Source organism: Hyposmocoma kahamanoa, unplaced genomic scaffold (genome assembly GCF_003589595.1).
Source record: "Hyposmocoma kahamanoa isolate Upper Pololo Valley unplaced genomic scaffold, ASM358959v1 66, whole genome shotgun sequence".
Taxonomy (NCBI): domain Eukaryota; kingdom Metazoa; phylum Arthropoda; class Insecta; order Lepidoptera; family Cosmopterigidae; genus Hyposmocoma; species Hyposmocoma kahamanoa.
In genome coordinates this window covers 22,033,038-22,049,595 of record NW_020653854.1, presented here as the reverse complement: position 1 = coordinate 22,049,595, position 16,558 = coordinate 22,033,038, and the positions used below count along the sequence as shown (strand labels likewise).

General features: G+C 35.5%; 1 protein-coding gene across 1 annotated transcript in view; it reads left to right on the top strand.

Annotated features, from left to right (window-relative positions):
* The window catches only part of LOC113231736 (proton-associated sugar transporter A), a 40,678-nt gene that overhangs the window by 722 nt on the left and 23,398 nt on the right, over nt 1-16,558 (top strand). Inside the window, exons 2-3 of the mRNA XM_026466227.1 lie at nt 173-435; nt 1,848-2,087. Of these exons, the coding sequence (XP_026322012.1) occupies nt 173-435; nt 1,848-2,087 (503 nt within the window). The remainder of the gene's footprint in view (nt 1-172; nt 436-1,847; nt 2,088-16,558) is intronic.

Below are 16,558 nucleotides of genomic sequence, written 5' to 3'. Positions count from 1 at the left end.
AATTAAATGTGTCACTACCATTTCACTACCATGGAACTTTGTCATTCAAATACACAAAAGCTGTATAATAACAACTTTTTCTTTCACTGCACTTTTAAAGGAGCAACTGAGTTGATCACTATATTTTTTCTCACGGCTTTCTAAAGAATTTGTATTCTTTTTATCTATTCAGGAGAAAAAGCCGCATAGAACTAATGCGTATATCAGCCGCAGTGATGGGGATCGAGTTCTCATACGCAGCAGAGACTGCTTTCGTCTCGCCCACTCTACTTCAGATCGGAGTACCCCACCAGCAGATGACTCTGGTGTGGGCTCTGTCACCTCTCGTCGGGTTCTTTATGACGCCCTTGCTGGGCTCTTTAAGTGACAGGTGTCGGTTGAAGTTTGGGAGAAGAAGACCTTTTATTGTGCTGATGTCAATCGGCGTGTTCTTGGGTAAGTAGGTTAATATTTTTTACAGTATCTTGAAGTTGAGAAACATCCGTAAGTTGATATATGAAATATTGGTTATAATAAATACAATGGTCCCATTGCAATGGCGGTAAAAACTTATAATAAAATACCAGAACATATAAAGACCGAAAGCAATAATACCTATAGAAAAATTGAAACATGTATTAAAAGAATTTTTATTATTAAAAGGCTTCTATTCCTTACAAGTTTTTAAAATAAAATGGTTTCATACATTTAATAATAAACAAATGACAATAATAAATTAACCGAAAATATGAATACATAAATGTAAATAATAATCAATATGATAATGTAAAGTGAATTAAGTCAATTTCAATTCATTTCAATATTTAATTTTAGTTTGATTTTGTTTATTGAATTTTATATTAGATTTTATTGATTAGAATCATTGACTTACAAATAAATGGACGACGGGTCTAATATAAAAACCACGAAAAAAATGTCCCAAGTCAACCTATTTAAACGTAGTGACATGTCGAGGAATATGAAAAAGCTAAAACGTTGAATTTAAATTGTAATGTCATCGCAGTACTGTCTAATTTTGCTTGCTTCGCTGTCAGTCGAACAAACGAAGACTAGAGCGTGAATGACGCTCTGTATACGATTTTAACACCCTGTAAGTTCGGACACTTTTAGCGCGGACCCGACGTCCATATAATTGTAAGTCAATGATTAGAATGATAAAATAATTTGAATATTTATCATGTTGCGGTACCCTATCAGGGTTCATGGCTAGGTAATGCATTGTTTTTTAATGTACACCATGTCAACCACATGCTTACAAAAAATAAATGAATTATGAATATAAAAAATAAGAAATCAAATATATATTCATTTCAAAGGTAAGCAAATTACATTTGCAAATGTCACTTTGATACAACTCTACTTTTCACATGTAAGACAAATTGTCTTGGGATGAATAAGTTAATACACTAGCGGTTGCTCTTTGCATATAGACATTGTATACAATTATCATTTTCAATATTTATTTCGAATATGACACAATTTTGAATGAGATTCAATTTTGTCATTTAAGTACACAGAAATAATATAATAACCCTCAGTAATTAAAGTTTAAACGAAAACCTGATTTCGTCTTGACTTTGTAAAAAAAAAACCTAATATATACTATGTATGTATGTATACTATCAACAAGCATGCTTTGAATAATTCACATGTCACTTAACCAGGTTTAACATCTTGAGTGAATAAGTGATAAAAACTTACAATTCAGTATATCTTAAAAGATTAAATCTTATCCAGATTTTCAAATATAGTTTTATATAATGCAGTGTATCCAAGAGTGATATTCAAGGCCACGAACATCCATCTTTGCATAATGTATCTAATCTCAATGATTGATCAATTTACAGGGTTAATTTTAGTGCCCAATGGAGAAGCAATAGGCTACGCACTCGGTGATGTAAGACCTACAAACCGAACTGAAGTTCCTTCTGCTCTGGGGCCCAGAAGTAACGCCTTAGAAGGTTCAGGAAGTAACCGGCATCCCTGGGGTGTCCTGTTCACTGTATTGGGGACAGTGTTTCTTGATTTTGACGCAGATGCCTGTCAAAGTCCGGCCAGAGCTTATCTTTTAGATGTCACTGTGCCAGGTCAGTTATATTTCAATATGAATTTTCACTAATACTTGCGTTTTTTATCTTTACGCTCTATTTGTCTTGTCTCGTAGTGTTTGCTTTAGCATTGTTGTTAATAGGCCATCGGATACCGGTAGACAGTCAAATGTTATTCTAAAAATTTAGTACAAAATATTTGTATTATTTAACTCAAGTTTATAACTGAGATCGTCAGAAAAATAAATCAACTTCAAAATATGGAGGAATTACATCTATTTGCCTAGTTTTATTGAAAACGTTTAACGGAAAGTGGTTGAAATCCAATAAACCTGAGAGATGGAATATTTTCTTTAAATTTAAATGATACTAATACTGAGGTACCCTCTTACCAACAAAAAAGAACATCAAAATCGGTTTACAATTAGTAATCGCGTAACGAACCACACAAAAAAATACAGCCAAATTAGAACCGCCTTTTTTTCAAGTCGGTTAAAAATAAGGACGTAGTTAATATCGTGTTTCCAGTAAGTGGAACCAGTGAATAATTTTATAACCATTAGATTACTCGACGTAAATTTGTTTTAACTAGGTACGTCACAAATTTATCGGTGTAACCGATGAATGTGGTAAACATATCGTCGTAGTATAAAACTGATTAACGATAATTCTTGTGAAACGAGGAGTGAGTTTATTTTGTATTTAAACGTAAACAACGAGCAATTTGTATCCCGTAATAAGGGCACATCTGCAAAATGACAACTTTTCAGGAGATAACTTTAAAAATTCCACCAATGAAATTCGTCCACAACTTTTTGTGCCTAAATAGGATTTATAAAATTCTACATATGGATGATATGTTTCATTCGTATTATTTTTATGACTTTCCTGTTCCAAAAACGCTTTTGACGTATGACCACATGTGGCTTTATTATCGAAGGGTACGTAATGTGGACCTATTAAATAATGTATTCTTCACTTCTCATGCTCTTAAAGTTCGTATTTATGCTGGGTGTAGGCTGCATAAAATAGGATTTTATGCTTTAGTGCATAAAATCGTCGTTTAAGACCGACGCAATGATGCCTGCGCCAACAGCCACGCACACTAGAACTTTATCAAATAAAGTTTTAATTTTATTTTTTAATCCGTCTTATATCTCTAATTGTTGTAATTTTACATTCGATTTTAATTAAATAATCGTTTATTTGTAATATTGCTGTTTAATTTCCTCGCAATCGAAGTGAAAAGCAGAGTGTATAACTCGTTCATAAAACCCATTTTACCCTTGACTTAGGTATCCACTCGTCTCGGGTAGGATGATGCGTTTTACGCACTTGTTGTACAATCTACTATATATTAGTCATGCACACACAATGCTTTGTGTCTGATTCACGTCATTTCCTTTCGAACCTAGCCATACACGATTGATTGGTTTATAAGAATAATTTTCCAAACGAAACTTCTACCTATCTGAACGGGGACTTCGTTACTCGATTGCGCGTTAGACGATCTTTTACCTTGCATTTAAAATTAGTGCATCGACTAGTCGCCTTGCGAGCATCAACATATCAATTTGGACGGATTTTAGGGGACCCACCTTTTTGGATCGTGAGTATCTGATTTATGCTTTTTCCTTTGGAATACTGTTTTTAACACCTAAACGCAATAACACTTTAAATATTTAATGTGATTAAGTCAAAAACATCATGCTAATAACTATCTAGCTTGCAAAAACAATATTGACGATTTTTTGCAACACAATTGTTACGACCGGCGCCCAAGTACAACTCGTGCTTACTTTTTTCACGCTTTTTTCAGTTTTTTCCGCATGACGCGTAAATTATTAAATTAAGAAATTGAAGTTTGTTATGAGGGTTCAATAATGAGGGCAGATAGGAAGACGGTTTCGACACCTGAAACAAAAACTCTCAGGAACGTCGTGATGCTGAGGGGTGCTCATCCTCAAAATCGGAAGACGAGTCTGTTGATGACGTATCTCGAAATACGCATCGATGGAAGAAGAAGAAGCGCCGATGCCAGGGGATTCTTTCCCTAACGTAAATTCGATAGAAACACTCGCTCAATGTTTTGAGAAATATTTTACACCAGACGACACGGTGAGGCTTATTGTGATAAAAAGTACTATTAGAATAAGTACATTTTAAGACTGTTTGTTGATTTTGCATGTAAGAAATGTCTTAAGATTTTATTCACCAAATAAATAAAAATTATAACAAAATTGTTGTTGTTGTATTTTACTCAAATACCTATAAAGGCCCATCTAAATACAATCGTGTTCCTACACAATTGTGCGCCTGTTCTAAAGGGTCGAAGTTAATACAATTATGCGGGCCCAAATTTTCCAAGATGGCGGCCGGAAAATGGAAAATTGATCTGACCAGATTCGTCATCTACAGGTCAATTTCTGGTAGATACAACTTTTTTTTTCCGGGGAAATTCCAAGTAGTTTCGGAGCCGGTACGAAAGGGGTAGTGACTTTCAAACAAGTTGCTCCGGATTGAGAATAGATATAAAAATATCCGGACTACGGACGACCGGTATATACAGAATACGGCAATTCTGTCCCATATATATAACAACCGCAATGTTAAAAATATCAAATAAAAAAAATTTTGGAATTCTGCATATCGATGATTTGTTTTATTAATTCGTATTATTTTTAAGACATAAAGAAGCACTTTTGACGTCTAATCACATATGGCTACAATATAATCAAAGGCTATAGGTTATTTGACAATATGTCAAAATCGAAGATAAAATATAAGAAAAAATAATCTTTATTTTCTAACAAAGCAAATTATACTTGAAATAGATAAACACTTTATTCACTAGTATGACACAAATATAGATTGAATACAACAGGAAAAATAAAACATTATTTGTGATAGCAATGAAATGACTCTGACTCAGCAATGTCTAAAATCCCTAAGACGCTGGTTTTCAGTTAGAACCAACGAGAGGTGCTAAATCTAAAAGTTATTTGCAATGAAATATCTAATAAACGACTAATAAACGGAGGGAAATTGTTCGTGAAAATAATAAATGTAATAAAGTGTGAATAGTGGATCCAAACTCCCCTATTCAATATGTAAGTGCATGTGCGAATTTGAATATATAAGTGTAACTGTAAGTGAGAATTATGATTGTGAATATGTTTCAGTGTAATAAATCAAAGCAAAAATGTGTACTTATAAAAGTTACGAAGAGTACATAGGGATATGAAAACTAATATTAATAATATTAGTTAGAAGTCTGAGGAGATAGTGGAGTATATCAGGCATAAAGCCAATTACACCCTGAGGGTCGAGCGGTTGGAGTCTCGCCGCAACGTGAACTTTAATTCGTTTGTGGTGAGAATACCGACCGAACATCTTTCGACCTTCATGAAAGAGGAATTTTGGCCGAAGGGTGTCATATATCGGCGATTCCGCGGCCGGTTACCTGACACCAGATTGCGCCGTACGTCGCCGATAAGTGAAATCGTGTAGATTAGTTTTTTTATTATTATATTGTATGTATGTTAGTTTTAAGGTATATATAATATAGGTTTATTTTGTTTTTATATTGTTATGTATGTTAGTCTATAAGGTATGTATATATGGGTATTTTTGTTACCTGATATAAATAGAAAAAAAAAAAAATTCAACAAATTAGACAGATTTTTGTAACGAGAGTAGGTGTTCCCGGTGAAGTGCTTTGAATGTGTGTTTGCAAGGCTCGTCACGTATTGGTGGAATATTATTCCAGCATTTTGAAGCCGAATATTTGGAACTACCCCTAAATCTAGTCATTTTGATCCAACTAAAGAAACATTCATATTGATCCAATTCAACTGCTCATTCGTAAGGCAGATCCTCTGAGAAGAATGAGCATGAAAGTCTAGGGGTTGCTCTTTGTAAATAAACATTTGTACACATGTGTGTATGTTATGTATGTTACTCGATAACTCCATTCGTGAACCGATTTTGTTGGTTCTTTTTTTGTTGGAGAGAGTACCTCAGTGTCGGTCTCATTTAAATTTGAAGAAAATATTCCACCTCTAAGGGTGGCAAACTAGGGGATGAATCCGGTTTCGCGCACTTTCCGGTAACCGATTTCAATAAAAGTTGGCAAATATATATATATATAGATAATTCTATGAACTTTTGAGGTAATTTTTTATATATAAAAAAGTTACAATTATAAAACAATGACTGTTCTTCATAACATAAATTACGTTTTCATAAAATGCGCAGTGGTGCAAGTGTGAATATTAATTTCTTTAAATTTACGCCGTGGCCGAACGGTTACCATGCCGGACTGCTACGCAGAGGTCCCAGATTCGATTCCCCGGCCGGGAGAAATATTTTGTACGGCCTACATTTATTACTCTCGTCAGTTTGGGTGTAATTTGTGGTTGTCTATGTGTGTGTCCATGGCACCCGCGACACAGGGTTTCGTGCGGGGCTATGTTGAGTGTATGCGTCATTATTATTATTATTATTACCCGTCTCTCTCTCTCTTTAAATTTACTCTCTGGGGCCCAGATCGTACGCCTTGTAAGTCTGTCTCCAAGTCTTTTTGATATAGATTATCAAGGCTTGTCCAATGCGATATCATAAATTTATACTACAAGACCTTGAATATGGAATAAAAAGTGTTGATTCAATGAAACAAGACACTGTCGAAATTTGTGCTGGAAATACTAATAGTCCTTAACCTACATTGGTAGATTTAATTTAATTAAATATTGACTGTAACGGTGTGTGACGTCACACGCATGTGACTGGTACAGGTATTCGGCGAGCGATGAAAACAGTTTTATCAACGAACAGTTATGATTGATTTATCTAGCTAGAAATTTTATTTTTAGCGTACCCACCACCGCCACTTGAACGTAGCGAGATGTTTCTTGCGTTAAATAAGATTGTTGTATGCGAATATTGATGTGAGACTTTAAGGTGTAAGTTTTAGAACTAGTTTCCGCATTTCGCGTAACCGCTCATTACAAATCAAAGTATAAAAGCGATTTTCAATTATTTGTTTGTGAAATGACTCCACTAGTTTGTTATAATTATTAATACAAAGATCGAACACTTAGGAAAGAAATCCTTCAATCCGGCCGGATTCGAACCAACGCCGAAGTCTTCTAGCAAACTGTTCCAGACGCTATGCCAACTATTTAGTAGCAGTAGAGCTCCTTGTGAAAGAGTTCGTCCAAGGTCGTACTTCCACCTTACCTATTTCTGCCGACAAGCAGTAATGTGAGCATTACTGTGTTCCGGCTTTGAAGGGTAAGGGTGCTGGTGACGTTAAAGGCACCTGGGACTTGTCAACTTATGTCGCCGGGTGAGGGCGCAATGGGAGTGCCTCTCACAGATCTTTGCAATTTAAAGCTATCTGATATTATGGATAGGCGTGTAGGTTACCATCAGGCGCACGACTTGTTCGTCCCGTCAATGGATGTTATAAAAAAAAAACCTAAACCACGGAACGAGCCACCGGACCTCACGAATTTTGGTATATACTTGTTGTCGGATCATTGTATTTGGTTTTTGTTAATTATAACAAACTAGTGGAGTAATTTCACAAAAAAAATATTAAATATATAATGGTGGTGAAACATTCTGACATTCAATAAAAATTATCTTCGTACTGAAAAAGGTTTAGCAGTCTCATTATGGCCACTGTATCTATGACTATAATTTTAACTGTCTCAAACTTTTTTCGTTAAATAGTGCTTTAAAAGTATGCGTTTCAGTTTATCAAAAGTTCTACATCACTCTACAGTTCTATGAGGCATTGTCATGAACGTATTATATCAGCATTTCGCACAATTATTATGTTTGTAAGGATTAAAACAGAAATCATTTCGTAAATTAATTAATAATAACCACAAAACGTTTGCGTGTGACTGACACCATAAAGATTCACATTGTGTTACATTTACATTTAGATTTACATTGATTTACATTATTATCAAAGATCGGAGTATATCTAAAAATAATAATCTTAGAAAATCCTTCTGACGAATGTTATTATTAATTTAAATTAGTACGTCTGTGGGCACGTCTCTTGTGTTTTTTTTTTGTTTTCACACAATAATTTGGGTTGATTTTTTTTTTAATTTATTAAGGCTTTGGCAAAGCCATCAGCCTAAACATGAAGTTTAATTATGTTTCTGTAAATATGGCCGCCACAAAGAGGATAGGCAATTTGAGGCGGCGTGCTTGGATTGAGTCGGGATTCCTTAAGACGGGCCGATACGGGTATTTTAGTTCGAGATTCGTATAATTTCGCGTTTTAATCTTCGATTAAGGCACAATAGTACTATCCTATTCCACTTTAAACTAGATTTCACAAAATAATTGTAAGTAAAAATAAAAACGACACTTTTCCCTCCAAAAGGTTCAGAGCGAATTAATTTGGGTTGACAAATATAACAACATAGAGCCTCTTCATGTATTTAGTATTGTTTTCTTATTTTAATGGAATGAGGATAGGGGTTTGTTTTTATTTAATTAATTTCAAATGTCGTCGAGGATTGATGCCATAATATAATTGTATAGGACAGGGTAAGCATCTATGTTTTTCAAAAGGTCTTATTTTGAGGGCTGGATATCCTCGTATTTGCTATATATTTCCAGTAGTTAATTTTGTAAATAGCATAACTTTTTTATTGTCGACATTTTTTACATATACTATTTTATATACAATATTTGTTTTTTTTTATATATACATAAGCTGTAAAGGGCCCGAAAAGGTGCTAACTAATATACGCGCTTTAAATCCGAAAAAACAATTTAGATTTTTAAAATTTTTGTATTTGACTGTGTAATAGACAATAAATACAACATACAGCCTCGTTAGGAATGCTATTATAGGTGTTTTTGTAAAGTGTTTCACCATGCGCACGCGGACGCGCACTGTCATGCGGTTATGAGCTACTGTTTTTATGTCTACAAATAATAAACTCAAGATAATCAAGGCAATAGAAATGGAACGCAAAGAAGAGTAAAACCGTATCTAGCTATTCAAACATCATTTTATTTAGTTGGCATGTATTTCAATGATCATTTTAAATTTGCAAAAGTGGCAAGCGAAATAATCTAAACGGTCATCTTTTTTAATGATTGATCCTTTTTCTCTGCAACATAAAACAAATTAAACCAACGGATATTTCAATATCTTCCGAGTTACGCAAAAATTTTTTACCATCATCATCAAATAATATCATAACTAGTTGGTTATTTAAACTCACTGACAATCGATCTTGATGTCTAACTGAGATAGTTCGGTAATCCGGTAAAATCTAACGGATTTGTCTTTTTATCTCTAAACAACAAGAGCAAAAACAGAAATAGTTACATAAGTTATTGTATCTTCTACTACGACTTTATAAATCGTTTTCTAGGAGAGACTGTGTAATCATTTCCATTCTCAATTTCATCGGTAAACTGCCTCGGTGGACGAACGGTCACCACGCAGGGGGTCGATTCAGCACCTTACGATAAATCAGTGGTCGACCGATTCCATTTGATATCGTACGATTTCTTTTGATTTTTATTCATAACACCAAAACCGAACGTCAAACTGGCGTATTCGGCGGCAAAGGTTACAAACTTTTATTCAGAACACCGTTATCGAATGAAACTTACCGAACGTCCTATTTGTCTACAAAGCAAGAATGTTATATGGAAATTTCTTATTATTTTAAATAAAGTCTGGATTATGTTCAAGTTTATTCATTTATTTTAATGCAAGACTATTTTAGGCCTTTAAAGTCTTAAAAACGTGCTTAAAAGGATTGTAATTTTTCTTATGATCTATTTCACCGACTAACTCCGTAAATGCTGTTGGATAACGATATCATATCTGAATCCGAATCGAATGTTTAACTGTTAGTTTTGAATAGCTCGGAAAGCGCCCTTCGATTCGAGAAAAATATCCAATCGAATGATTCGGTTAAAATATCGAAAAATTCATAATCGGGGTCCTAGGGTCGTATTCCAAAACTCTACTCAATGCTCAAGTCAGGATTTGAGCAGACTTGAGTATGATTTCAAGCACTGGAAATACAACCCTAACGGCAAGGACTTGAGTATGATTTTCAGTGTTCACTGTAGAGTTCTGGATTACGACCCCTAGTCTGCCAAGCAGAGGTCCCGGCTTCGATTTCGGGCATGCACAAATATTTATACGGTCCTCATTTATTTCTCTTGTGAGTTTGGGTGTAACTTGCAGTTGTCTATGTATGTATCCATGGCACCCGCGATACAGGGTTTCCCTAGTCCGCACTAGGGAATGGGCTATGAGTGTGTGCGTTATTATTATTGTTGTTATCGTTTACTTTAGCATCCTTTGATTGAATTGACATATAATAACTATAACATTTTTATTAAAAATGAAACCAACTTCAAAAGTTTGCTTCTCCGTTTTCGCTGTTTTATTTTCATTGGAATGAAATACACCCTAAATACACCCTACTTTTTCATATTAGACAACATCACATACGTTGCTTTGTAAGTAAGTAGTTAAAGCACTTGTGTTATGGAAATCGGAAACAACGACGGTACCACAAACACCCAAACCCGAGACAATATAGAAAAGTTAGTTTCTACACTGACCCGGCCGGGGATCGAACCCAGGACCTCAGACATGGCGACACTATGAAAACTGGTGTGCAAACCACTCGACCACGGAGACCGTCAATGTTATCTATGTATTTAGGAGGAATTACATCTATGTGCCAAGTTTCATTGAAATCGGTTAACGAAAAGTGGATAAAATTCAAAAGACCAGATCCATCGCCTAATTTGCTATCCTTAGAGGTGGAATATATTCTTCAAATTTGAACGGGACTACGATTGAGATAATCCCTTTCCAACAAACAAAGAATAATCTAAATCGGTTCACAAATGTCGAAGCAATCACCAAAAAAATACATTCGAATTGAGAACCTCTTCCGTTTTTTGAAATCGGTTAGAAAAACAACAAAATACTAGGTCAGGGCCATAAATGTGCGTAATGCTTGTTACGGTGGTTAGTCAGGAAACGGACCATATAATGTTTTCATCTTTTTTGTTTTTACAAATTGTGTTAAAATGCATGTCACTGTATTAACATGTCTGTACAGTGAACCTTGGTAATTTAAAGCCACATTGTTGTATGTCAAAAGTATTTTTATCACATGAAAGTTATAAACACTACATGGCAATATGAACTACCTGAAACAAATTACGTATATGTAAAATTTTATAACTCCTATTTGAAGCATAAAAGCTTACTGACCTACTTCGTTCGTAGAATCTTTAAACCACTCTTTTGAAAAGTTGCCTTAGGCTCAATTTACATTGTGGTGGAATGGAATGGAAGCGAATTTTTGTAACGATATTGCACAGTCAAGAGCACGTCAAGCTTGACACTTTGTACTTTGGACAGTTCTTATCGTAAGCGGTATAGAGTTGGATTTAAGTCTTAAGTGTCAAGGTTGACGTGCACAGAAAAAAAGGATTTCTACTAATAAGAAAGAGCAATTTCTCAAAATATTTGCTAATTCTGAAAAAAAAAATTTATTAAAAGTAATAAAATATTGTCGTTTCAAAAATACTGCTTATCTTTTTCTAATACAATTTTACTCTTAACTTTATTCTAACTTTGAGACAAATACGTTCACTTCAAGATTTTATTTCATTTCTAATCAATTAATTGGACATTACTTACATCAAGAAATTTTTACTTCTTACATCAAATTAAAATAATCTTAAATGAATTCAAAATTTCTTGGGTGTATTTTAAGAAAATATATTCTTAAACAAAAAAGAAGTAGTTTTCTATTCATATTCTAATATTAATATTCTAAATTCTAGAGTATATTCTTAAAGCAACATTTCGTTACGTTTTCATAGTCAATGTTGTCGTGACATGTCGCCGAAGGCGCACGCGGTAATGATTACTTTTACTTGTGCTTGTAATCATAAAAATCATAAACAGTCATTTATCCAAAGAAACAATACGTAGTATCTCTAGTTTGTTAGGGTGTTATTTATAGTCATAATTTAAGAAATTTGGTTACAGCATGAAATCAAACTACACTTGTAACAAGCACAACTTTAACATGCAATAATATTATTTATTGAATAACTTACTGTACAATTTAATTTATAAAATTTCTAATTATCATTGTCACATTACATCTAAAATAAAACACAAAAAAAAATTCAATCAAAAACACTAATAATATAAGTAATGAAAACCAAATAGGAACGGAAATTAAAAGGGACCGCTCTGAACCGTACCCGGCTCAAACGTCCCCATCACACTAGCCGCATTACCGCGCTGGATGGCCAGTGAAATCTGCTGCACCAGGTAAGATCCAGAGCGTGGATCATAGCCCCTTTCTCGGAGCCGGCGGCCCAACTCCCGCACAAATTCCTTGGCCTCAGCAGCCCAAGTCCCCGCAGTCTCCACTGCAATTGGCACAAAATCGTACATTGGTTCCAACGCGCTGTATTTTGTGTGTTTTAATTTTGCCGCATATTCCGCAGCTGATCCGGCAAATCTGGTGGTGTAGCGTCCCACAATAGGCATCGACCTCTCCGCCATGGAACCAATGTAAGACCGTCAGGCCTCTTGCCATCCGTACGGCACAACCCCGGAGGTTCCAAGACACAAGGCACGTTAGCCAACACCAAAGCCCGGCGAACTAAATCGTTAATCGCATGATGCCTTGAAAACCGCCCCGCGCACCTTTGACAACTGAGGCCGTGGTGGCCATTCTCCTCAACCATGACCCCACAAATGCAGTGATGCAGTTCACAAACCTTACATCCCAACCGTAAAGCAACTGCAATTCTCAAAGAGTCATTATCCAGCAGTGTGCCTAAATGGGGTGAAGGCAATGCCTGCAACCACGCTCCTGATTCAGGCTTAATTGCAGCCTTTAGACGTGCCACGTTATCACCCGATGCCTCACCTAATAGCGATGTAGTGATCTCCCTACACAAAACATCATCCCATCCTCTCTGGACGACGACATTATCCGGCCGCTCATCACCCGGACAAACAGTGGACCACCTGGTAAGGGCCTCGGCAAGAAAAGGTATCCGGGTATCGTCACCATTGAAGGGTAATATACGAGTGACTAGCCCCAAAGACCTATGACCCGAAGCCAAGAAAGCCACCAAACCGATCTCTCGACACCGACGTACCCCCAGTCCGCCATGACGAATTGGAAGAGCAGCTTGACACCACTGTGATTCAGTTAGATGAACATTTAATATAGACTCAAGTGATGACTTCAATGTGTCGTCCAGCCTTGCCACATCGTCCTCGAACAACCAACTAGGAGAAGTTCTCAGAATATACAGCACGCGTGGCATCGCAAAACAGCTCCGCAATAAAACAAGCGAGACGTGTGCCGACAAGTTGTCCAAATGTTCCTGAGCTCCAACCAATGCCAACCTTTTATCCTCAAGAGCCGCACTAACCCCTTCGGGAAAGCTGGGAGCGCCCAGTAAAGACAAAGATGATTTATGAAGTCGTCGCACACCTGGCACCAATAATTCCATGTCCGACAAAAAGCCCGATTCCACAGGACCACAACAATAAAGCTCACATTTGCTTGGGTTTATCTCCAAACCTATCGCCCTCAAAACGGGCACAAGGTTTTTTAAATCATTTAGCACCACTTGCGGGTTCCCACCAATCGTTCCATCATCCAAATACCATACGTTTAGGGGTGAATCCAAAGAAGAAATAACTTTCTGTATGGCTAGACAAAATATTAAAGGCCCCAAAGGATCGCCCTGCTGAGCCCCGACTTGCGAGCTTACACACTCATTGTCAAAGAATAACTTGCTGGCTGTGGAGTAACACTGATGAAGAAACGGATAAATGGATGGTACATGCAATTAGTTCCATCACGCCACTGCTAGATGGCATTAGTTGTACTCTGAAACGCGCTATCGTTTTGTTAACGTCAATAGTATAAAGTCATCTCATATATATATGGAATTGATAGTGCTTTCTGCCGCTGTAGCATTTATACGGCGCTGAATGGTCCTCAAGTATTTGAGAAGATTCCGTCCTATTTCTGCTACTTTAAGGTTTGGCACTGAACTGTATGCTTTCATGCTAGTGAGACATACTGTTGGGTCCATAACCCTGTAAATTTACCCTTTTTGATATTAGAAAAAATAAATCTTCAGTGAAATAATTAAGTACCTCTCAATTTTAATTTCTTTTTTTTTTCAAATCAAAATCGCACATTTCTAATAACAAACAAATATTTTGTTGAATCTAGAGTGGCTTTATGACTTGAAGTAAATTAATTTGCTCTTGGATTAAATATTTCTGTCTTGTAACTAAAATACACTTTTGAGACGTTTTTTTACTATTATCAAGTAATTATTCTCTAGCGTCTATAGGGAGAGGATCGTTTTGTTGGATTTAATAAATTTGTCTTTATAAAAAGAATTTTGTCTTTTTCTAAGTAATCTGTTTTTACCGTGTGGTTCGACCTTGTACATAGTATAATGAACTTTATGGTCAATAGTTTTAAATTACAAAATAGATACGAGCACAAATGTTCCGCGGAATGCACGAGCATTCTCGACGAGAATTCCGCGGAAGATTTTGGCTTGTACCTAGTCTGTACGTTACACAATTGACTATAAAATGCATTATGTTATGTACACGATTCTTTTATGGGGAACTGTATATACGTTTTTACAATAACATTCCGGAGAATATATTAAGATTATCATTTCCTAAGTTTAAAACCTCCATTAAAAGTATTTTATTGAAAAGTCATATTAAATATCTATTATATATATAATAATATATTATATAAAAGTCATATTACATATTTAAGTTTATTTGAAAAGAGCAATTCCTAGAGTTTCTTCCTCGTGCTTCTCAGGGAGGACATCGTAGTGAACGAGCAGTAGCTTAAAAATGACGTTTTCAAGTGTAAAAATTTTACCTATGGAATAAATGATTATGTGACTTTGACTTTGACTTTACAATTTCGTTACAAAAAATTCACTTCCATTCCGTTCCGCCGCAATATAAATTGAGCTTAATGGTTTGAGAAGCCGTGAAGCCGTACCGCGGGCTGAGACCTAAACCCTCGTCGGAGAAGAAACCCGTGTCCAGCAATGGGACGTATAAATGGATTGATGTTGTGGTTTTTCTACGGCCAAATCTTCTGTAGACCTTGATTTTACTTTGCAAAAAGTTTTTTTCACTTCTCATTACGTGCCCGAATGTTCTCGAACATGATATTGATTTTCTTTTTGTTTTTTTTTTCTTTAAACACACATATTATTAATTAATAAATTAAATATCCACAATCTGATTGGAGTGTAAATATGAACGAGGTTGCCTTACGCTCATCGTAGTCGACTAATTTTGCTGTGAGATGACATATTTTTTATCTCTATGCTAATATTTTGCATTGATAAATGTTTATGTTTACATTTAACCTGTGTTTTCCATAATCACAATGTGTCAGACGTGACAGTTGAATTGGAGGAAGGAAATTCTGAGATAATTGCTTTTTTCTGAGTAGTTGATAACCTTCCTGGGTTTTTTCATTAACTGGGATTCTTTATCGATTCTTTATTGAGCTGCATTTTGAATGGAGCAACATTTATTTACGAAAATTATTGTGTAAAAACGCTACATTAAGATTTTTCTGTAATAATGCTTTAACTCTACATAAATTAGGTCATAATTCAATAAAGTATAAAGTGCATGAAATTAAGAATTTAAAAAAAATATTTTTTAATTTATTTTTTTTTATAATTTTTCCGCGATTTCGAAGAGGTCCCTCTTTGAAATCGCGGAAAAACATCTTTTTCGTATTCATTTTATTGAATATCGTTTTATTTTATTTTTTAAACTACTCTACTACTTTGTTATTATTATATACAAAGGTCGAACAAACACAAAGAAATTTTTATTAAATCCGATTGGTCTCGAACCAGTATCTATTGCTTCACCGTGGCTGCCATTCATCTAAGCTACGATTGAATAAGATCTTACGATTTTATCTGCATGTTTGCTATAGATCTTTGTATTGAATTTAAAGGGTTTTTCGCCGTAGCGCCACCTGTTACGACCTTATGAAATTTTCTCTACCCAACCAGGAGATCCACGAAAATACATCACTACGTGACAACGAAGTTCATATTATGGCAGCTATCGTATCGAATTTTAACATTACTTTCATAGTAAAATTGACATGTGGAGTACGTATGAGCTTCGTTGTCACGTGGTATCGTATTTCGTGGTAGACCTCCTGGTACCTTTTTCTTACGCGATGCAGTCTTTAGAGAAAACCTTTGCACACGTTAACAAATTCAGTGGCGCCGCAAACGCGCTTCGAATGCGATCTCGCGTGTGTTTGTATCGCGTTTTACACGCGTTTGAAGCGATACAAATGCAACAATCTACTTTTTAAGGCTCTACAGCACCGTAATCGCGCGTTCGTGAAACGTGCATC